The sequence below is a fragment of the Pinus tabuliformis genome, chromosome 2_2 (assembly GCF_031772625.1).
Source record: "Pinus tabuliformis cultivar Carrire ecotype Pingquan chromosome 2_2, CPIR1, whole genome shotgun sequence".
NCBI lineage: Eukaryota > Viridiplantae > Streptophyta > Pinopsida > Pinales > Pinaceae > Pinus > Pinus tabuliformis.
Genome location: NC_142300.1, coordinates 1,273,036,676 through 1,273,060,411, shown reverse-complemented (window position 1 = coordinate 1,273,060,411; position 23,736 = coordinate 1,273,036,676). Strand labels below are relative to the sequence as shown.

At 39.2% G+C, this 23,736-nt stretch overlaps 1 protein-coding gene across 2 annotated transcripts in view; it reads left to right on the top strand.

Annotated features, from left to right (window-relative positions):
- The window catches only part of LOC149198119 (uncharacterized), a 364,260-nt gene that overhangs the window by 46,329 nt on the left and 294,195 nt on the right, over positions 1-23,736 (top strand). For both annotated transcript variants that reach the window (XM_089406104.1, XM_089406105.1), the window contains exon 4: positions 19,607-19,707. In XM_089406104.1, the coding sequence (XP_089262230.1) occupies positions 19,607-19,707 (101 nt within the window). The remainder of the gene's footprint in view (positions 1-19,606; positions 19,708-23,736) is intronic.

Here is a 23,736-nt window from a genome sequence, read left to right as displayed (position 1 = left end):
GGGTGACTCTTGTACCATGATTTCTCCCTCCTACCTTTGTACACTCAAGTGTGGGCTTCCCTTATCTTAGCTACCCGTGTATTATGGCATGTGGCTTGGAGCTTACCCATGATTCCCCACTCCGTTCCATCATTACATCACATGACACCTGCCACTTGAAGGATGTACCATGGACCTGCCACTCCCTTGGAGGTTGAAACCACTTAATAGGGTCCTTGGTTAACCTCCTTCTTGAACTTGGAGACACCTCTACACTCTAAAGCCCATTATGGAAGGGCATGCCACTATGAAGTGCCCACTTGGTTCCATGATTTGTAAACTCATTTGCTCAATTACACTAATGATTTGTTATACTGGAAGGTGAGGAGACGCATTGGATCTTATACAGGATTGCAGGTGGGTCTTCATCTTGGGGTTTGGTCTTCCTATACGGGGTCCAAACCCTCCAGAGGGTCATATTGGCATTTGTAAGGTGTGTGTTGAGAGCCATGGGCCTCCATTATAACAGAGAGCAGACAACCATGCCATGGGATCCTTCAGTACCATCCATTGCTTGCTCGTGTTCCACCTATTTGATGATGATGATGCACTTGGACCACCTTGCCCAGCCGACTACAACCTTGCACCACACACTTGACAGTTGATCCAGGGCCTAGATGGGGTTTTGTCTCACCATGGGAGACAAAGGGAGGGCTTGCATCATTGTTCCAGCCCTTACAAATGGAGTATAGGCTTGTTCGATCCACTTGGAGACCCATGAGGATGTTTTTGTGCCCCCAAAGCCACTTGGGAGCACCACAGGTCATTTTCTTGGAGATCAAGGGGCCACCCCCTTTATCACTATATTTGGAGCCCTTCCACTCATTTTGGCACATATTGGACTCCACTTAGCCTTTCAATGGCCCTCCTAGCTATTTACCTATCACTTTGGCCATCTTGAGAGGCTTATTTTTCATGTGATGGAACTATCTTGGTGGGCTTGTCGCCAAGGAATGTTATTTTGCACATTATTTTATTATTTGGGGCATCATTATGCCTAATTAGGCAAGTCGAACCCTTAGAGGATGATATACATTGATGAGAGGATCATTCTATTCCTCATCATCACTTGCATTTGTATCTCTCTCTTCTTGAGAATTTTTCTATAGCTATTGATGGACAAATTGGAGAATCATTGATGCATTTCGATGTTTGGATCAATGTTGCAGGAAGCGTCCCCCCTGGTTCCAAGGCCCGAAGCGTGTCCCGTGCAGATGCGTCCATGTTGCTTGGGAGCGGGAGCAGGAGCAGGGAGCGGGAGCGAAAACGGGAGCGGGAGCGACCATTTTCAGAAGCTCCCGGTTTGGGAGCGAATCCGGGAGCGAATCTTTAAAAATATATATATTTTTTTATATTTTTTAATTTTTGATACATATATGTCAACAAAAACATGTAGAATGATGAATTAGACATAAAAAACATAAAAAAACATAGATTGATCATTGAACCATATCACATCAATCATCTAGAAATTATAATCGTCATCAACCATGTCCACAAGTTAGTAAAATACATATTACAACTGCAACATATTGAGTCTCATGAATCATGATTCATCAAATTCAATCTTAAAGTTTCAACTTCAAGCTTTCAAAATTGAAAATTCAATAACATTTATCATCATTGATCACCAAAGTTGTACTTGTAAGCTAAGTTTAACCATTACAAGAAGTAATATCTAAGATATTTCTAAGTCCTAACTTCTAACTGTTAACATGATATGAAATGTTATAAATTTATAAAATGAAACATGAATAATGAAATGAAATGAAACAACTTTAGTCTTTCACGAAGCATCATATTCATAATTCACAATCATTACCAATGAGTTATAATTGCCAAGGCCCAACTTCAAACTTCAAATTTTCATTGTCACAGTGATATATTGTTTACAAAAAATATCATTATGATATGAAAGAGTCAAGAGTCAAGAGTCAAGGACTCAAAACTCAACAGTTATGAAAACTAAAGTCTAATAGAAACTAAAAAAGACAAGTAAACTGTAAATCTACATGTGGCCCTTGCCACGAGGGTCTCCAGGAGTATAAGCAGGTCATGGTGGTCTTCTAGGAGTCTCCCGCACAGACCGACGACCAGAACTAGAACCTCCACGTGAGGGTGTAGATGGAGGTGGCGACAACAAAGGAACAAGACTCGGACCTCGAGCACTGCTACTAGATGGTGGAGGTGGAGGTGGAGGTGGCATGGCTGCTTCATCTTCATTCCTTACAAGTTCCTCTTCTAGTTCTTCAATATGTACAATGCCATCCTCCAAATTGTCATCCTCTGGGTGATTGTCCCAAATTTTATATGTGGGATCCTCATAAGCCCGATCACAGTAATGACTCAACAACGTCAAGTTGTAGTGCACATAAACCAAGCTTTCTGCTCGGTTTTCATTGAGTCTGTTTCTTTTCACATTATGTATGTAGCTGTAGGTGCTCCAACACCTCTCTGCAGAGGAAGTATTTACAACCTGTGAAAGAACTTTTTTTGCCAATTTTGGCAAAAGTCCGTGGCCGCCATATGTTTCCCACCACGTGAGAGTATCAAATCTATCTCTGTCGTCCATTGCATGGAAGTTACCATACAAACCAGTGCCACTGAAGTATCTGCCTATTTCAAGGCGCACAGCTGCACATTCCTCCCTGTCAGGTACCAACTTTTCTAATGCTTCCAAATATCCTTTAGTTACCTCTGGATCTAAATGGGGTTTGGTCCTAACCCCACCCCCTGCTGCAGGTTGGCCCAACCAAGATGTAGAGTAGTATTTTGGCGTCAGGATATACGCCAAGCAATGTAGTGGAAGATTAAGCCTATTCCACCGTTCACACACACAATCATGAATCAGTTTGTACAAGTTGGGATCTCTATTATGAACAATATCTTTTATTTCCCCCAACATGGTATCCATTTGCTCATACACCTCGCCAATCACTGGTTTGTCTGTATCTGCAAACCGAATCATGTGATAAATTGGCTTGGTGAAATCCAATACCTGCCTCACACTTGTCCAAAACTGCCCATCAAGAGCGGCCTCCTCCACCATTTCAAAACCTCCCATGTCAGCTGCATTTGTAGCCCTTTCCTTTAGTACCTGCCAATGTGGACTTGATACCATGCTAGCTAATGCCTCTCTTACCTTCAAAAGGCGCCTGAAGGTGAGGTAATAGCTATCAAATCTGGTCTTCGCAATCTTCAACAACTCCAATCTCGAGTGATTGCGGAAAAGGCCATGGGTATTGCTATGATTTGTAATAAATTTTATCATTTGTTTGCCTTTCTTGTACAAATCACCAATCCATTGGTATTGTTCATTTTTGTTCTTGACAATATCATGCAACAGAAGGTTCAATGTGTGAACCAAACATCTAGACCAAAATATGTTGGGGTATTTATCCTCAATAATTGCTCCCGCTGCCTTACAATTAGGAGCATTATCAGTGATGACTTGGATGACATTGTATGGGCCAATACACTCAATTGTTTCAAGTAATGCTTCTGCAATGTTGATGGCGGTCTTGAACTTGTCTGAGTAATCATGTGCAGTTAGAAAGATGGGACCACTAACAGACACAGCAAGAACACTTATCAATGGCTTGCCTTTTACATTTGTCCATCCATCAGATACAATGGACACCCCATGGTCAGTCCAAGAACTTGTCATTCTATTCAAAGAATGTGATATTTTTGCTTTTTCATGATTAAGGCCAATGGTTCTAACCTTGTCATACCCAGGGCTCTTGTATCCTTTAGGGGCATCATTTATGGCAGAAACCATTTCGTGCCAATAAGGTGAGCGAAGAACATTGAATGGTATCCCACATGCATAGAGAAACCTGTAAACCTTTGAATCCACATCATTCCTACACCCCTCATCAAGGAAATCTGATATGGTTCTACGCCTTAAAGACGCTGACCCTGTGCCTCCATATCCACTGCCTTGGGAGGATGCTGAAGGAGTTCTTTGTGATTGTGAGCTTGGTTCAAAGAAACCCCTTGATTTTTTTGATCTGTATTAGGCTTCCTCCTCTTCCCTTATGTATTTGGCTCTATCCGCTGCTAACACCGCTGTACAAGTTTTGATTCCTATTTGTTTGTCTCCATCCCATGGCCTTTTCCCGCAGAGGTGTCTTCTAGCACGGGTGTATGAACTTGTCTAATCAGTGTTGCAATGGGGGCAATGAAATTTAGTGGTTCCACCCCCTCCCTGTTTCAGCCCTGTTAACATATTTCCACAATGGAGTTTGGTCTTGTTTAGTTTTTTGAGGGTCATGTTCACCCTCCTCCAGCGCCTCCTCACCGGGGTTTTCACCAATTTGACTTTCTCCAGCTTCTTCATCCCCCTCTTCAGTTTGGCCCCACCATTTTCTACTCTCCAGCACCATAATAACCATAAAAGGGACCAGGAAGAGGAAAATGCCAAGAAATATACCCAGGTCCATGGTGTTTGATGTTTGTAGGGTTTTGATTCTTGAATTTGCAAATTAATTTAATTTATTGGGATTAATTAATTTAATTTATTAATTTAATTTAAATTCTTGATTTTTAAACTCAATAAACTAAATTAAATTAACTAAATTACTACCTAACTAAATTAAACTAACTAAACTAACTAAATTACTAAGTTACTTACCTCTGCAGGCTTGCTCCTCGCTCCTCGGCACTTGCTCCTCGCTCCTCAGCACTTGCTCCTCGCTCTTTTGCTCTTGCTCATGCTCAATGAAGTGATAATGAAATTTTTTTAGGCCCATTGGGCTTTTAAAACAATTTTTTTTGTTTGTTTGTTTGTTTAATTCGATTTTTTTTTGGCGTCCGCGGAATTTTTTCCCGTCGGATCGCTCCCGGCGCCCGTCGAAACGCGCTCCTGGAGCGATTTTTTAATGCTCGGGAGCGATCGCTCCCCGATCGCTCCTGGGCGTTAAAAATCGCTCTGGGAGCGACGGAGCGATCGCTCCCTGCAACGCTCCCGAAAATGGCAGGGAGCGCAAATTTTTTTCGGGAGCGCGCTCCGTAGCCGCTCCCGCCCGGAGCGTGATTCGGGAGCGGGTTCGAGAGGGGGGGGGGGGTTCGGGAGCGCACTCCGTAGCCGCTCCTGCCCGGAGCATGATTCGGGAGCGGGTTCGAGAGGGGGGGGGGGGGGGGGGGCGCTCCCCCGCAACTATGGGATGCGTCCAGGAAGCATCCCCGGAAGCGCGCTTCTGCCTGTTTTGGACGCTTCTTGGAAATTTCAGAAGCTTTCCTTCGAAGCGCGCTTCGTACGACGCTTCGGCAGTACGAAGCGTGGCGCTTCGGAGGGCGAAGCGTACGCTTCTGTATGATTCCGGAAAAGCACCGCACTGTTTAGAAAATCGTTTTTTTTTCAATTTTTTTTTTAATTTTAGGTGAGTTTGCTTGTTGGGGGTGGGTCCACCTTGGGTTAGGGTGAGGAATGAAGGCAAAAAAAATATAAATATAGCAGATGCTCCCTCATGGTAATGTTAAATTCTTAAAGTAAAAGTGACATTCTCCTTTATTTTTCATTTTCATCATTTTACTTAAATTTTTAACATTACTATGAAATGACTCAGGATGTTTGAGAGTGGTTCCAGCATCATTGGACTTCATATGGAGAAAATAGAATTTCACATCCTATTCAAAATTCAGCAGACTTAACAGTTTTCAGGAATTCAGGATTAATGGGATTGTGGCATTTCATTAGATTATATCAAGTATGAAGGTATGCGATTAGCATTTAATCAAGAGCACCAAGCCTTGTATGTACCCTAGTGTTGGTGGTGTTAATTGTTGAACTCCTTTGTCATGTGGCACACCCTTAGCAAAAAATTACCTTTCAATCAAGTCAAAATCATCAATCAAGCATGTTAAGCTTTTTCTACCATATTTTAAGTCTTGAATTAGGTAATTTGATCAAAATTGGGCAATGTTGACTAATATCCCTAGACAATCGAGGTACAGGCAAAGGCTAGACAAGAGGAGAAGAATCTAGATTCTAGATGGTTGATGCATCTAAATGGTTGATGCTCGAATAATTAATCATTAATGTACAATGGATGTTATATCTATCTTGATTTATGCAAAAATATGCATGTTTTCATGTCTTCTACAACTAATTTGGTATTTGGGATGTTTGTTTTGAGTATAAATGCAAATATATATATATATATATATATATATATATATAGCAGACGCTTCCGCAGATGCTTCGCTTCCTAGATTTTTGGAAAATGATGCTTCCGCGTCCCCGCTTCCAAAAAACGTCCCCGCTTCGTCCCTGCTTCGTGCAACATTGGTTTGGATATCTTTTCTTGGTCTTGGAGCTTTGATTGTCTCTATTTGATGGTTTGATATACTCGCTATACTTGTAAGTGCTATTTCATGCTTATCTTTATCTCTTGTATACATGATTAATGTATGGATTTTTCGCTCATGAGATCTAAAATTTTGCCCTAATTTAATGCAAATTTGTCAAAATTGGATCTTGTGAGGATATTGCATATGTTACACGTTTTGGTATAGTGAATGAATGTTCCTAGGGGTACACTATCTCCATAATTATCTTGAGATGTTATCAAATTGCTGCAATAAGAAGCATAAATTCTTGTGGTAACCTAGTAGCCTCCTCTAGGGCCATGCGAACTTTTCATAAGGCTCCTTGATTGGGTAAAAGATGTCCAAAATGTTGAAAGCACATTGCCTTCATTCATCCAATATGCGCTGCATTGATCTTATCCTTGGTGATCACCTTAACGAATATCTCTTTCACCTCTTTTTCTCCTTCCTATGCCCTAACCCTAGAGGTCTCCTAGGGCATCTAGCGAAACCTTTTTGAGCCATCCATTTGCAGAGCGAGTTGGACTACAATTGCGCTTGGGTTCTCTAGGCTCTCACAAATTTTGAAGGGTTTTCCGTGGATAGATTTCGAAATATCTCAAGCCCTAGCCCTAGTTTCGTTCTTGTCCCTTGGTTTCCTTGGTTAGTGGCTTCATCAAGGGTCATTGCACTAAAAATTCAAGTCAAATTTAATTCCATTGACCCTCTTCTCCTCCCTTGCTTGGTCAAGATATTTTGTTTGAAGTTTCACCCGAAACCCTTGACTTTGCTTGGGTGCCTTTGGGCTTCTTTGTGGTCCCAAACCTTCACCGTTCATTATTTCACAAAGGCCACTGATAAACCCTCTTCCCTTAGGAGTATTAGGTCGAGGGTATTTCTTATCAATCAGTATCTCTAATCTCTAGGTCTATGCCTCCTTTGAGCCTTTCTTCGATAGCCCCATACCTTGCTTCCAAAGCAAGCAAGCCCATAATTTGAGTCTCTCTTGTGAATGGGCTCTTGAGATCACTATCTATCCCATTATTGACTTATCATTTATAGTGATTTCCCTCATACTGGGACTCCTCCCATCGGTGAAATTCCGTAAAGAGTAGGGGACATCGATTGAGGTGACAATGGGTCCTTGTCCCATTGTTGCCACATGGTACAGTAGTTGCCCATTTGAAACCCCTCCTAGGACCCTTGCTAGATTGCGCAGTAACAGGACCCAATCCAACGCTTGGGTTTCGGGCGAAACTTTAGACAAAAGATCTAGACCAAGTAAGGGAGGAGAAAAGGATAAATGAAATTGGATTTTGCTTGATTTGTGATGCAATGACCCTTGATGAAGCCACTAACTAAGGAAACCAAGGGACAAGAATGACATTGTAGCTAGGGCTTGAGATATTTCAAAATCTAGCCACATAAAGTCCTTCAAAATTTGTGAGGGCCTAGAGAAAACCCCAATGCAGTGGTCAACTAACTCACTCTTAGAACTGATGCCTATAGTGGTTTTCGCTTGATGCCCTAGGAGGCCTCTAGGGAGGCTTAGAAAGGAGAAAAATAGGCGAAACAGATATTTGTTAAGGTGAACACCAAGGATAAGACTAGTGCCTAGCGTATTGGGAGAATGGAGTCAATTTTCTTTCAATTTTTGGAGTGCTTTTACCTAATCATGGAATCTTATGACAACTTCACATGGCTCTAGAGGTAGCTACTAGGTTACCAGAATAATTTATACTTGTTATTGCAGCAATTTGATGGCTTCTCAAGGTAATTATGGAGATAATGTACCCCTAGGAACATTCATTCACTATACCAAAACATGTAACATATGCAATATCCTCACAAGATCCAATTTTGACAACTTCATATTAAATTAGGGCAGAATTTCAGATTTCATGAGCGAAAATTCCATACATTAATCATGTATACAAGAGATAAAGATAAGCATGAAATAACACTTACAAGTATAGCGAGTATATCCAACCATCAAATAGAGACAAAATCGAAGCTCCAAGACCAAGAAAGGTATCCAAACATCAAAATGCATCAATGATTCTCCAATTTGTCCTCTAATAGTTATAGCGAAATTCTGAAGTAGAGAGAGATACAAATCAAAGTGATGATGAGGAATAGAATGATCCTCTCATCAATATTTATCATCCTCTAAGGGTTCGATTTGCCTAATTAGGCCTAATGGTGATCCAAATAATAAAATAATGTGCAAAATAACATTCCTTGGTGACAAGCCCACCAAGATAGCTCCATAACATGAAAAATAAGCCTCTCAAGAGGGCCAAAATGATAGATAAATAGCTAGGAGGGCCATTGGAAGGCCTAGTGGAGTCCAATATGTGCCAAAATGAGTGGAAGGGCTCCAAATATAGTGATAAAGGGGGTGGCCCCTTGATCTCCAAGCAAATGACCTGTGGTGCTCCCAAGTGGTTGTGGGGGCACAAAAACATCCTCATGGGTCTCCAAGTAGATCGATCAAGCCTGTATCCCATCTGTAAGGGTTGGAACAATGATGCAAACCCTCCCTTTGTCTCCCATGGTGAGACACAACCCCATCTGGGCCTTGGATCAACTGGCAAGTGTGTAGCCAACTGGGCAAGGTGGTCCAGGTGCATCATCATCATCAAATAGGTGGAACACGAGCGAGCAATGGATGGTACTGAAGGACCCCATGGCGTGGCTATTTGCTCTCTGCTATAGTGGAGGTCCATGTCTCTCAATGCACACCCTACAAATGCCAATATCACCCTCTGGATGACTTAGACCTCGTATAGGGAGGCCAAACCCCAAGATGAAGACCCACCTGCAATCCTGTATAAGATCCATTGTGTCTCGACTCTCCTCACCCTCTAGTACAACAAATCATTAGTGTGATTGAGGAAAAGAGCTTACAAACCCAGGTTGTGGGGGAGCGACTCCCCCCCCTGAACCCTCTCCTGGAGCGCTCTCCCTTCGGGAGTGACCCCAAGAATGCGCTCCCTAATTTTTATTTTGCTTATTAGCCTTTTTTGCAATTTTTTTTTGCAAAAAAATTCCAAACACAATTTTTTTCAAAGAAAAAATAATTTTTGAGTGGGGCACCCTAATGATATAGCCTATGGCCCTAGTATTGATATGCGATTCATGGTAATGTTAAATTCTTAAAGTAAAAGTGACATTCTCCTTAATCTTCATTTTCATCCTTTTACTTAAATTTTTAACATTACCATGAAATGACTCGGGATGTTTGAGAGTGGTTTCGACCTCATTGGATTTCATATGGAGAAAGTAGAATTTTAGATCTCATTCAAAATCCAACAGATGTTTGAGAGTGGTTCCGACCTCATTGGATTTCATATGGAGAAAGTAGAATTTTAGATCTCATTCAAAATCCAACAAACTTATTCGTTTTTCAGGATTGGGGGGATTGCAATGTTTCCATTGGATTTTGTCGCGTACTAGGGTATGGAACTCGTATTTAATCAAGAGCACCAATCCCTCTATGTACCTTGATGTTAGTGACATTGGTTGTCGAACTCCTCTATCATGACCCTACTAAAAATGTACCCATCACTCAAACAAAATCTTGACTTGACATGCTATGTTTTTTCTATCTTATGTTAATGCTTAGAGGGTGATATTAATGACAAAGATCCCTATACAAATCCAGAGGTAATGACAAAGATACCTCTGGATATTAATGCTTAGAGGGTGAAATTAATGACAAAGATCTTGATTTTCAACAAGACTCAGAAATTAGACATTTCTCGTGGCGGCTAGAGGCCCAAGCATTACCAATAGATAATAGATTTACTTGTCTTTTTTAGTTTCTAGTAGTTTTTATAACTGCTGACTCTTTCATATTTATTATGATATTTTTTGTAAACAATCTATGGCAATTTAAGTTTGAAGTTTGAAGTTGGCAATTATAACTCGTTGGTAATGAATTATGAATATGATGCTTCGTGAAAGTTGAAAGTTGTTTCATTTTATAACATTTTCTTTCATGTTAGAATTATTATATAATTTTGGTGATCAATAATGATAAATGTTATGTATTGAATTTGAAAGCTAGAAACTTTAAGATTGATGAATCATGAGACTTGATATGTTGTATGTTACTAACTTGTGGACGTGGTTGATGAAGATTATAACTTCTAGATGATTGATGTTATACGGTTCAATCTATGTTTTTATGCTTTTTATATCCAATTCATCATTCTACATGCTTTTGTTGACATATATGCATCAAAATATATAAAAATATCTATTATATAAAAATTCGCTCTCGATTCGCTCCCAAACCGGGAGCTTTTGAAAATGTCGCTCTCTGCTCCTGCTCCCGCTCCCGCTCTCACGTAACCTTGTTACAAACCATGGAACCAAGTGGACACTTCATAGCGGCATGCCCTTCCATAATGGGCTTTAGAGTGTACAAGGTTCTCCAATATTAAGAAGGATGTTAACCAAGGACCCTATTAGGTGGTTTCAACTTTTAAGGGAGTGACATGTTTATGGTACATCCATCAAGTGATAGGTGTCATGTGATATGATGATGGAACAAAATGGGGCATCAGGGGAAGGCTCCAAACCACATGTCATAGTACAAGGGTAGCTAACACAAGGGAAGTCGACACTTGGGTGTATGAATGGAGGAGGGAGAAATTGTGGTACAGGAGTTACCTTGTCCTTTGTTTTTCCATCCTTCTTCATATGCATTTTGTCTTTTATTGATTTTTTTTTAAAATTGCTCGGGGCTCCAGGGGGTGAGAGCATGATGTGAATGATATAACAGTGAATACCCCCTTAAGGTTGGGCAGTTCATCGCCCACCAGGGGTTAGGACAATCATGGGTTTCTTAATGATGCAAGAGACCAATATAGGGGCCCTAGGAACCAGTGTGATGGCTATAATGATGGGGGTAGAGCTCATGTTTGGGTTTTGCTCATGTGCTAAATTTGTATGTCTCGGCCATCTTTTGCATTTTATGGTACATTTTCTATTGAGAGTCGCCAAATTACGCTTTTTACTTACTTTTTAGCTGCATCAACCTCCGGGCATCGTTCCAGGCCCGACTTAAAGTGTGGACAAGGGGAGGGGGAGGCTAACTCCTTGTGGACCCAACGGACAAATGTGGATCCGGATGGGAGATATGTGAAAATGGGTTATAATGAGCAAAGGGGAGTGAGTGATGAATTTGGTGTTAGGAAGCAGGACTATGCAACCAAAATCGAGATTTCCCATGTAGTGGCACCCCTAATGCTAGTAGCCAATGAAAGAGATCCCACGGGACTAGGATACATGTTTAACCACCAAATTGGACAAAGGGACAAGAGTACAAACCAAGCCCATTCTTTCCACGGAATCCCCCCACCAATCCATGTCCAAAAGTGTCCATTATAAGTAAGCAAAACTACCCAACTACATAATGAAAACCATACCTTCGGGGTTGGAAGGCCCACCTTCAAACATACGATCATGACAGATGGGTGAGGGTGCATAATGGCTGGCTTAGGTGGCATAGATGATGGCACATCGAGATATCTGGTGGCTGCAAGTGGCTACTGGTTGCTGACTGAGGGCCATCTAGGAGAAAATTTTCTCCAATGGGTGTCACCCACAGGTGGTGGGTAACATATCCAACAGATTTGTTTGTGTCACAAATATCACATTGGTTACTGACATGCTATTGATGTAAATTGCTAGGGTTTGCTGTTGATGTACATGTTGAGCAGAAACATATTTGATTGTTGAGCAGTTGTTTTGCAATTCGTTTTGTATTGATATTGAGCACAGGTGGATCTAGTCTGAAAATTGTGAAGCATGGTCAGCTGTGGTGAATTGAAGGTTGGAGCCTTCAAAGCAAGTGGTGGCTTGCTGAGTAGGGTGGCAGGGTGGAGATTAGAGTCTCCTTCAGGTTGGAGCTTGAGAACACTCTAGGGCGGTAGGGTGGTGCTAGGGTAGGTTGGAGCCTGTGCAGGGTGTTGGAGCATCCTTTCAGTTGAAGTTGATAAACCATGGCGTTGAAGTGTTATTCCAGTTGGAGCTGGTAAACCAGGGCATTGGAGCATTCTTCCAGTTGAAGCTGGTAAATCAGGGCTTGGAGCGTCCTTCTAGTTGGAGCTGGTAAACCAGAGCATTGGAGCGTTCTTCCAGTTGAAGCTAGTAAATGAAGGCTTGGAGCGTCCTTCTAGTTGGAGCTGGTAAATCAGGGCATTGGAGTGTCCTTTCAGTTGGAGCTGATAAATCAAGGGGTTGGAGCCTCCTTCCAGTTGTCGTTGGAGAACCTTGGAAGTTGGAGCTTCCTATTGATGTAAATTTTTGGAGACCTATATTAAGAAGCATTCGATGGTTTTTCTCCTGGAAAGGTTTCCACTTAAAATCTTTTGTGTAATATTTTGATGGTGTGCATTGTTAAATGGTGTTGTTAACTATTCATGATTTATTGCTAATGTTAATTTAATGCTTTTAAGATTATAATTAAACTAATTGAAGTGAAACACTGATTCACCCCACTCTCAGTATTTCCAACAGTTGGAATCAGAGCCAAGTTCCTTCAGTTGCAGCCTAACTGCTGGGAGGCAGATCTCAGAAATGCAGAGATGGCAAAGTCAAAGAAGCACGCATCCAATTGATCAAAGGAAGTCTCTGGTATTGCATTAGTTTCCAAATCTGTTACAACTAATGAAGAGAGTCAAGTTGGTTATCTAGCTCTTGAGTTTGATGAAGCCAAATATGAAACATGGGAATCCAGAATGGAAGCCTATTTGCAAGCTCATGGATATGATGTATGACACTCTATTGTTTCTAGAGACACATCTACCGAGGACTCTAGAAGGTACAATACAAAAGCCATAATTGTCATCCTTAATGCTTTGCCTGATTCTGTGAAAGCCAAAGTGGATCAATGGTCATCAACCAAAAGGCTTTGGAAGAAGCTTCACAATCTCTAGTCAAAGAAGCATGTATGTCAAGATGATAATGATGATTGTGATTTAGATGAAGTAGATGAAGGAGAAGAAGCAATAGTCAACATGGAGGGAGAATTGATTAGCGCCCTATGTGATCTTAACAAAGCAAAGAAACGAAATCAAATACGCAAAGAAGTTTCCCTTCAAAGACTTCAAGTGGAAGAAGTAGAAAAGAAAGAGAAACTTGGCAAGTCAGTTAGAAGAATCTGTTGAGAAGTATGAGGCAAAAGTTAGTGAAAAGAAAAAAGAATTTGATGCTGCCCTTGATGAAGTTAACTTGCTCAAAGGAATGGCAGAAGGAGCAATTGCAAGATGTCGAAAAGAAAAATCATGTCATTAATGAGAAGGATCAAGAAATTGTTCTGTTGAAGATAAAGGAAAAAGAAGCAGGTAAAACCCCATGCAATGAAGGAACAAGCTCCAAGGCTCCACAGAGAAAAATTAATGAGAAGCATGATAGCAAGATCTCTCAAAGGCCAAACCGAGGCGAAGAACAAAAGAAAGGTGGAAATGTTGTTGCTCCAAGAATTAATGCTGAAGTAATCAAGGGCAAGGATCAACAAAGGGCTATACCTCCTTCAAGGAAGAATGTCTACAAAAGATCGTCAAGACAAGGCATCTCATCTAGGTACCCTAGTATGTTTAATGGTTATTGTTTCTCATGTTCTAACTTCGGGCATATGGCTAGGAATTGCAGAATTTATGATAGGTATGCTTATCAAGGATACTGTCCAAACCCTAGAAGCAAGCTTGCAGGAACACAAGACAAATATTCAAATGTCTTCGTCAAGTATATGTCAGTTGCTCCATCATTTAGGCTATGTCACAAGGTTCATCAAACTTTAACCTTGAGGTTCGAATTTTGGCGAACTGTTAAAATTTGGGTACCAGAGGACAAGTGGTTCCCTAAGGCTTTGATCTTTGGCCTAGGGAAAAGTGTCCAAATTTATTTTTACTTTTCTCCTAAAGTGACTTTATAAGTGGTAAAGTCAATTTAATTTAAAAGTGACTTTATAAGTGGTAAAGTTACATTCTAATTTAAAAGTGACTTTATAAGTGGTAAAGTTACATTCTAATTTAAATGTGACTTTATTAAAGTCAATGAAGAATTAGAAAGTGAAAAAGTGACTATGAAAATAAAAGGCTAAGTGGGACTTTATTTAAATGGGTGAGTTAAAAAATAGAAAGTGAGAATTAATGCACAATTATTCTCATCCCTAGATCTAAATGAATCTCAGCGATTAGATCTTAGGGTAACCCAAAAGGTCATTTAGAGAATAAAAAGAGAAGAGAAGAGGAAAAGATCAATTCATTCTTTCATGAGCATTTGAGAGAAAGAGAAGAGAGAGCAAGGAGAAAATTTCTGAGCAGTGAGGAAGTGAAGGAGAGCAACAAGAATACATTTAAGCAAATTTGGACAACAACATTTATTGGCACGCATCCCAAGGCAAAACCGTACAATAGGAGAAAGACACAGAAATTGAGGAAGAGGGACAACACAAAAATCGAGGAAGAGGGACAGTGGTTTGGGCACAAATTTTGAGGCAGTTGTACTACTGAAATCCGTATGGTCCGTATAGTCCATACAACAAGTTTTGGGCATGTTTTTCGAGGCTGGCCGTGCAGCATTTAATGCTGTAAAATTTTTTGTATTGGCTGTTTGCTGATTGGCACGATTTTCGAGGTGGAGTTCAAGCATGGAAATTGAGATAAGTTGTAATTTGTGGTCGCTGGAATTTTTACTGTGTATTTCAGTTTCTCTGTAAAAGCATTTTCAGAAATAAAGAAAAGCTCTCAAATTGGTTTTCCCCAAGAGTTGTAGGGGGTTTTTCCAGGGTCACATTGACCAAAAATCACTGTGTTATTTTCTGTGTGTGGCTGTCATAATTTTGCTGTTTTTTATTTTTGCAATTTCAGCAGTTGTGAAATCTTTAAATTTGTGTTTTTAGAAAATAGTCATTTCCAGATTTCAGAATTTTTTTATCATGCTTGGATTTAAAACTAAATGCATGGAGTGATAAGGAAAACTGATAACCGGAGTGGGGGTTGAAATTCTTCACGAACTCTAAAAAAATGTTGAAGCTCGGCGAACCTCATCGAACCTCATAGCCATTGACCAAGTCCATAAATCAAAACTCATAACTTTATGTCACAACTCAAGCTTGTAATTTATCTTTGCAGTTTTCATGTCCGTGATAGCATTTTTGATGTTTACTAATGTTGATTTCTTACTATATATATATATATATATATATATAATGGTGAACCTCATCAAAAAATTCGAACTCAAATCGAACCTAATCATTTCCGAATCGGAACTCGAACCCAAACCATGTGACATTGCATTTAGGTACCATATAGAGTGTTTCAAATGCCATAACTATGGACATATAGCTCGTGATTGTAGATACATGATGAAATCTTCCATGAAGGAGAACTCTAGTATTAGGTACAAGAAGGTTTGGAGAAGAAAACAAAAGCAAGAAGATTAGGGGAATGAAAAAACCTCAACACCCTTTCAGTTGGAGCTAATAAATCAGGGGGTTGGAGCCTCCTTCCAGTTGTTGCTTGAGAACCTTAGAAGTTGGAGCTTCCTATTGATATAAATTTTTAAAGACCAATATTAAGAAGCATTTGGTGGTTTTTCTCCCAAAAGGGTTTCCACCTAAAATCTGTGTACTGTCTTGATGTCGTGCATTGTTGAATGGTGTTGTTAACTATTCACAATTTAATGCTAATGTTAATTTAATGCTCTCAAGATTATAAATTAACTAATTGAAGTGAAATACTGATTTATCCCCCTCTTAGTATTTCCAACACTTATATTGTGCCTAGGACTCATTTCTTTATCGTTATTGTGATTTTGCTCAAATGTATATATAATTGCCATTTGCTGTCTTATTTTTTGTTTTGGTTAGAATTAAAATGTGTTTTGAGGTTAAGTATATTGTTGCATATAATATGTTATGGTTGCATATGGGCTTTGCTAATTTGATTATTATAAGGATGGTCACCTACAGGTTCATTTTCCAGCTCAACACACAGGCTTAGTTATTATGCTTATGCTTAAAGCTTACAGGTTCATTTTCCAGCTCAACACACAGGCTTAGTTACTGTTCATACCTTCCAAGCCTTCATAGGGAACTAACCCTTGAACAATACCATAGAATGATTACAAGGGTTTTATCATCAAGATTATTTCCAGAAAAGATGGCGAGGGTTTGATCGCTGAGAATATTCTCAGACATGGTTGCAAGGATCTCGTTGAACACTCCGATGGTTGTGCATCAGTGTGTCTGTATATTTAATTCTGCATAATCATTGTACAGATCAAACAGAGTATTGGTTCGAACTACCTCACAGTTGCATAACTGTATTGACGCTTCAAAGCCACAAGAAGCTGGGGAGGCTTGTGATCCACAAGTTGCATCCAAATCTACCAACTGATGTAGTGGAGTTTAATGACCTCTTCAGTCAATATCTGAACCAGTGATTGGCTGTTACAACCAATCAAGTTACAGGGCCAATTAAAAGTTGTAACTGTTTTAAGTCTGTATGATTTTCTTAAAACTGTAATAGAGTTTTGAGGGGCCTTGCTGCTCCATTTATGGAGCCAACAGGCCCCCCTTCTCATATATGTGTTGTAATTGCCTCAGGCTCGAGAAAAGTCGTGTTCGTATTATATGTGAAAACTCTTATTTTGTAGTAGTGACAAAAGTTAAAACGATATATATATATATATATAGACACTTGTTGAAGCTTAATTTTTTATGTGTGGATTGTGACGTAACACTGTTTTGGTGATTTTATAAGGGCCTGCGCAGGCCAAACCTTTAGGGGGCCCACTCAATGTAGGGTGTTGTTCTATTTGTACTTGTACATGTTTATGTGTGATTTCAATTATGCTGTTGGCAATTATTTTTCTATTTTATCGTTAGATTTCATTATGCTTGGTGCTCTGTTTTATGTTTCCTTTAGGTTATGCTACGGAATCTCCTTATTCTTGGTCTCTCTTAATAAATTGTGCTGAATGGTAAAGTCATGTGCATTGCTCCCAGTGACTTTACCATGCGAGGTGCCACCAACTGGGCCGAAGATCAAGGACATTGTTGATTCCCTTCTTTATGTTTTAATTTAAATTTATGATTGAAATCTCTTTTTATTTACTTTAAGTACCACATAGATTAGATTGCATGATAGTTGGTTTGATTAAAGCAAATTCCTCTTTCTATGCATACTGCACTGAATGCCTCAGAAGATCAGATGAGCCTCTGAGTTGATAGATTAAATTATTGTGTAATATGAGTGTACCCAAACAATATGAAAACACATATGCACAGTCATTTTTGGTGCTCTTGCCTGGGAGGCACTCAAAGTAAGAATTTTGCTTTAGAATAATTATAGAGAAGATAACAGGCCAAGGTAACTCTAGGGAACATTGATTATATAGTTGGATTACAATGGTGTTATGCAAAGTGAAAATATATCAATATGTACCCTTGTTGAAATGAGGGGTAACAGTTCCATATGTACCTATGCCATATACATCCTCCATAAATAAGCCAACCAACGTGCTTGTCTTTATTAAAATGGTGCTGGCTGCAAGAGTAATTGGTAGCCTTCATGAGTCTAAGGTTCACACAACCCCTTGACTAGAAGAATTGACCCATGTACACATAAGCTTGTGCTGCCAATGAGAAATCAAGGAATTGTTTATGAAGTTTCTCATGTTCTAGAAGTAATGAAATATCGATCTCCATATAGTATTGCTACCTCAATTCTAACAAGAAACATGGCTCCAGAAATGAGGATGTTCCATGTATGGCACCTTTAGTCATGTCACACCAGAACAAAAGGGATGGTTTTAATGGATAAACAACTTGTATGATAATGAGACGGACCCATCCGGCAACCAACCAATCAAAGCTTAGCTCAAATCATCTTCAATGATTGGATGAAATGACTTTAACATAATATAAGGTGGCTCCATGTGTGAGGATAGTTTCATTATTAATGGTAGCATGGAGATATAACACAAGGTGGCTACATGGTATATGATTTGTATGGCATCCCTTTTTAATGTGAGAACCCATGAATTTATAACCAAGGTGCCTATGGAAATGATGATCCATGGCTTTATAAAGATGAACCCCCAGCAAATTATTTTTACCTTGCTCCACATATGTGCCATTGATTTCATATCATGGTCCTTTCCATTATCCTTCTAAGCAAAACAAAGCACACAACTGCCTTGGGTTGAATTGATGTGTGGGTGAAGAATATGGCCTATCTAGTGTATTAAAAATAACATTTAATTGTCGCCACATGTGTGTCATTATCCAAGCACATGGGTAAAACACAATAAATAATATTTAATTTATCTTTTCATATATGTGCCATGAGGATATAGTTTAAGGTGCCAAGGGGAGTGGTCCCATTTAAATAATATTATAGTTGCCTCCACATATGTGCCAACGAGGAGCATACCACACAAAAACTTTTTTACCATGAAAATAGAAGAGTCTCTCCTAGTAAACCCCACCATATGCCAGAATCATATTTGTGAGTGTTTAGGATGAACAACATAATCATGAATAACCCACCAATGATACACCATAGCACCAAAGAGCATCCCACAACCATCAATCAAGGCATCAAGTGAAGCCATGAACTCCAAACCCCAAAGCTCTATCAGATATTCAACCATGAAAAGGGAACCAAATAGCTAGCGCAATCACCATCCAATCAAGGAAAAATGAAACTCTCCCAACCAAAGATCCCCAGTAATGATGTGATGTCATGAAGAGAGATGGTTCCATAAAGATAAAGCCCTCCTAAGTTGGTCCAGCAGCTCCTGGTAATAAGAAGCAAATCTCCATCAATGTGATGAAAATCACAAGATGGGATCTTATAGAGTGTGAGTTGTAACAGGAGTGCTAAAGATAAATGTACAGAGACTAATATAATACATCATCTTGATACTGTACAAATATCAATATGATATATCGTTTACCTTTCACATACGGTTACGTGTTGTAAAGACAATAACATACTGTATTTTAAGTGTAGACAACCTTAAGCACATGCCAATTTTCTTAACTACTTTTTAGGATAAATTCTAACATCTCTTGATTTTGCAATCTTCTTGGGGATTGTTCTTTATTCGTAAGTAACATTCCTTTCCTCAACCGTTAATTAGCAGTAGATGTCCTGAAAGAATTGCTTTTGGAGTCAACCTCTTCATGTTTTCCATAGTTGTTGAACTTTATTAAATTGTGCTTTTGCAGTGGGTCCTCTTCTGTTTGATGGTGTTGGAGACCCTTTGTTGTTACTATCTACAGGCAACAAACCGGATTCTTTTGTACAGAGATTTTCAAAGACAAGTGATGTAAGTTTAATTTATATTTATCATTGACGCTTATTATAAACAAATCCAATTTAGCCATTGAAAAATAATGAATTATTGACTTGAATAACTTGTCTTGCATTTGTTTGTTCCTTAATCTTTCTCTATTTTCTCTATAATTTAATTGCTAGTTAGATGCTATCATATTTCTGCATAGTTTTTGAAGTTGAACTATTTTTAAAAAACACACACTATGTAGGAAACAATATGAACCAATTTGGATCTTTCTAAGAAAACATCGCTTATGTCTAACACACACACGTAGAATTTTTTTTTAAAAAACAAAACAATTGTCATTGACAGAACAATGTAAGTGCTCTTTGGATGTATATGATTTCATCTTTAGCTGTATTTTTACAACAGAATAGGAAGTTCCAGACATGGAAAATACAATGATATAATATGTGATTTAGACGACCATGATATAAAGTAGATAATTGGATATTCAACAATAGATCATTTGAGTGTCGCAGTCTAGATGGTTTTCATCCTGTTAAGATTCAAGAATAAATGTTAAAATCTGTAGGATTGTGTTACAGATCAAGTTTAAATCAAGAAAAGCTACAGGTTGGGGTGTAATGTTCCTAATTAGGAATTAACAGTAAATATCAAATGCATGCATTAGCTACAATAAAAGAAAAATTTATAACACAACCACAAATCAATATACACATATAATGGAGCCAAAAGTCTGAGCCATTGTATTAAATCTGGAAATATGAGTACATCAGTGGAAGAAAAATGGAACTTGGGCTTGCTACTGCAAGCATGCAACACCCAGGTGAAATAATGTGCAATCTTCAACTGAAATAGCTCAATCTGACAATTCACACTGCCCAGAAAACTCTGCTGGTGGTGGTGGAGGTGAATTGTGATTTTGACCCCCAAATCTGCTCCAAATTTTTTGAAAAATTAGGCTTAGGCTCCTCACACCCAATCCAACAAAACCCAGAAATATTTCAAGCTAATTCCCGCTGACCCAGAGTGTGTAACGAACTAAACCTATATAAAAATAAACACAAATAATGTAAAAAACTACAAATAAGATTAATGAATAATTAGTTAGCAATTAATCAAAAGGTATGTCCCTAAAGACATAAGTGTTGTCCCTAAAGACATAAGTGTTCTTGAAAGGGTACTTACCTAACTATATATACAAGACCCTCATTTTCAATTGTAATCATCCTACATCAATTCTTTATATAATATACAATTTACACTTACTGTCCTACGATGGATGTATTTGTCTAAGAAGTATTTTAAATATTTCCGCTGCGTTTATGACTTTTGGTCATTACATTGGTATCAGAGCCACGGTGGCTGATCGCCAGACCTTTGGCCATCAACTTTGTCGTCGTCAAAATTCAAGCGTTTCACTACAACTTGGAAGTTCTCCATTTAGCCAGTTTCGCTGCTAGGTCTGTGGCCATTAAAAAAAAAAAGAAAAAAAAAGAAAAAATGAAATAAAAAAATAATTATTAAAAAAATTTATAAATTTCTCTTAGGAAAAAATATATATATAATAAAAAAATTACATTAAAAAACAGGTTTTAAAAAACAAAAGTTTATATATATAAAAAAATTATTGAAAAATAAATCGTAAAAAAAAATATCTCGCCGACAGAACACTGCCGGATGCACATCAAAGTACCTGATTGCCGACAACACAATGTTGCAGATACGGGTCCTCACTCGACCGATAAAACCATACAACGTTTTGCTCTTGTTTCCCTCCACCACCTAACAGGAGCCACACTTTGCCACTGCTCTCTACATAGGAGTCCCCTTCCGTCAGTCACCTGTGAAAATTTCTGAATCGAACAAGTCATAAATACTACTGTAGTAAACTGATTTGCATTACCTACTTGTGTTCTTCATTTAACAAGTTATTTTCAAAATTATTAAGAAAATATTAATGCAAGTACACTGTAGCCTACACCAATATATAGATCAAGTACTGAAAAATAATGAGACAAACACACAAAGGACACTTATTTTTGGACTAAACGTCCTCGGAAAAACCCAATGCGAGAAAACTGGTGCAACAACTCTAAGGGTTTTCTATTATTAAGCAGAAGTTATGAATACAAATGCTGGTTTCCCTCCCAACAAACCAGTGACAGAGAAATACAATGGCGGAAAACCTGAGTGAGTTTTACCTCACTTCACCTGGCAGATTTCGACTGATCCGGCAACAAAACTGGTTGGCCCCGGCTACAACTGCGCTGCCCCTTCACAGTAATTGTGTGGGCCTGCGTGGAGCTCTCTAAGGCTTTGTGTCAGCTCTTCTGCCCACTGCGTCAGCTTTCTCGGCTGTTCCGACTCTTTGCGTGGAAGGCAACTCTCTCCCTCTGCGCTGGCCCTTCTGGCTTTGCGTCAAGGCTGCGTGGGCCCAGACAAGCCCAACGTCAGCTCTCCTGGCTACTGCGCTGCCTGCAGAAGCTTCTCTTTGCCTCTCTGTCTGTATTCCCGAACTGTCACTACCCCTCCGCTGCAACATCTCCCCAATAGATTTCCCTCCTGAGAACTTCTCACCTCAGAAAATCGATTTCCTCAATTTCTCTGTGTGTCATCTCCAACTAACCCCAAGCTTCCATTTATACTTTTCCCATTGAGAAATCAACGACTGAGATTAAGTCTCTAATCAACGGCTAAGATTAAATTAGACTTGATCCTCGTCTTTGGCACAAACAACTTAAAAATTTGGCAAATTCATATTTATTATTATTAGAAAAGATAGAAGATGATTACAATTTGTGGGAGGCCCTTGGCTTTATACTGCCCTAGGTGCCTCTTGGTGAATGGGCATGATCTTTGATCATGCCCTTTGCCTAATAACTACTTAACTAACTAATTTTTATATAACATTGCCTTCCTCCCAGAAAATGCTTTGTCCTCAAAGCATACGTAACGACGGATGTTGTTGATGAAATGCTTCAGTCTCCCAAGAAGCTTCTTCTTCTGGTAAGTCCTTCCACTTGATCAAGTATTCCTTGATTAAAGATCATGCCCTTTGCCTAATAACTACTTAACTAACTAATTTTTATATAACATTGCCTTCCTCCCAGAAAATGCTTTGTCCTCAAAGCATACGTAACGACGGATGTTGTTGATGAAATGCTTCAGTCTCCCAAGAAGCTTCTTCTTCTGGTAAGTCCTTCCACTTGATCAAGTATTCCTTGATTACACGAGATCGAAGCTTCTTTTCTCTGGTGGATATGATACCTTCTGGTTCTAAAATGACCCTTCCTTCATCATCTAAGGATGGAAGCGTTGTTTGTGCTGATTGATGGTCGCCCAATGCCCTTTTAAGGCAAGATACATGGAAGACATTGTGAACACGACTTTTATTTGGAAGGCTTAAACTATATGCAACTTGGCTGATCTTTTTGTTGATCTGGTATGGTCCATAGAACTTTGGTGCCAATTTATTTTTTCCTTTTTGTTTCAAGGACAACTGTTTGTATGGCTGGAGCTTGACAAATACCCATTCTCCAACTTCAAATTCTCTCTCGATTCTGTTTCGGTCAGCTTGTTGCTTCATACGGTTTCTTGCATTATTTAAATTTTCTTTTAGGGTTTGGACGATTTTTTGGGTTTCTTCTAGTTGGTTTTTAACAGCTGGTAGATTTGTTTGGATGGTAGCTAGATCCTTCCATTTTGGAGGTTCGTACCCATACAAAGCTTGGAATGGAGTCATTTTTGCTGACGTATGATAAGTAGAATTATACCACCATTCAGCGAGATGCAACCACTGAGCCCACTTATTTTGTTTTTCTGTAGCGTAACAACGTAGGTAGGCTTCCAAACATTTATTGACAACCTTTGTTTGTCCATCTGTTTGAGGGTGGTAAGTGGAACTCATATTTAGGTAGGTTCCTATATGGTTGACCAATTCCTTCCAAAAATTACCCTTAAATTTGGCATCCAATCACTCACAATGACTTTCGAGAAACCGTGTAATTTATAAATATTTTTGCAAAATGTCTCAGCGATTTGTTTAGCTGAGTC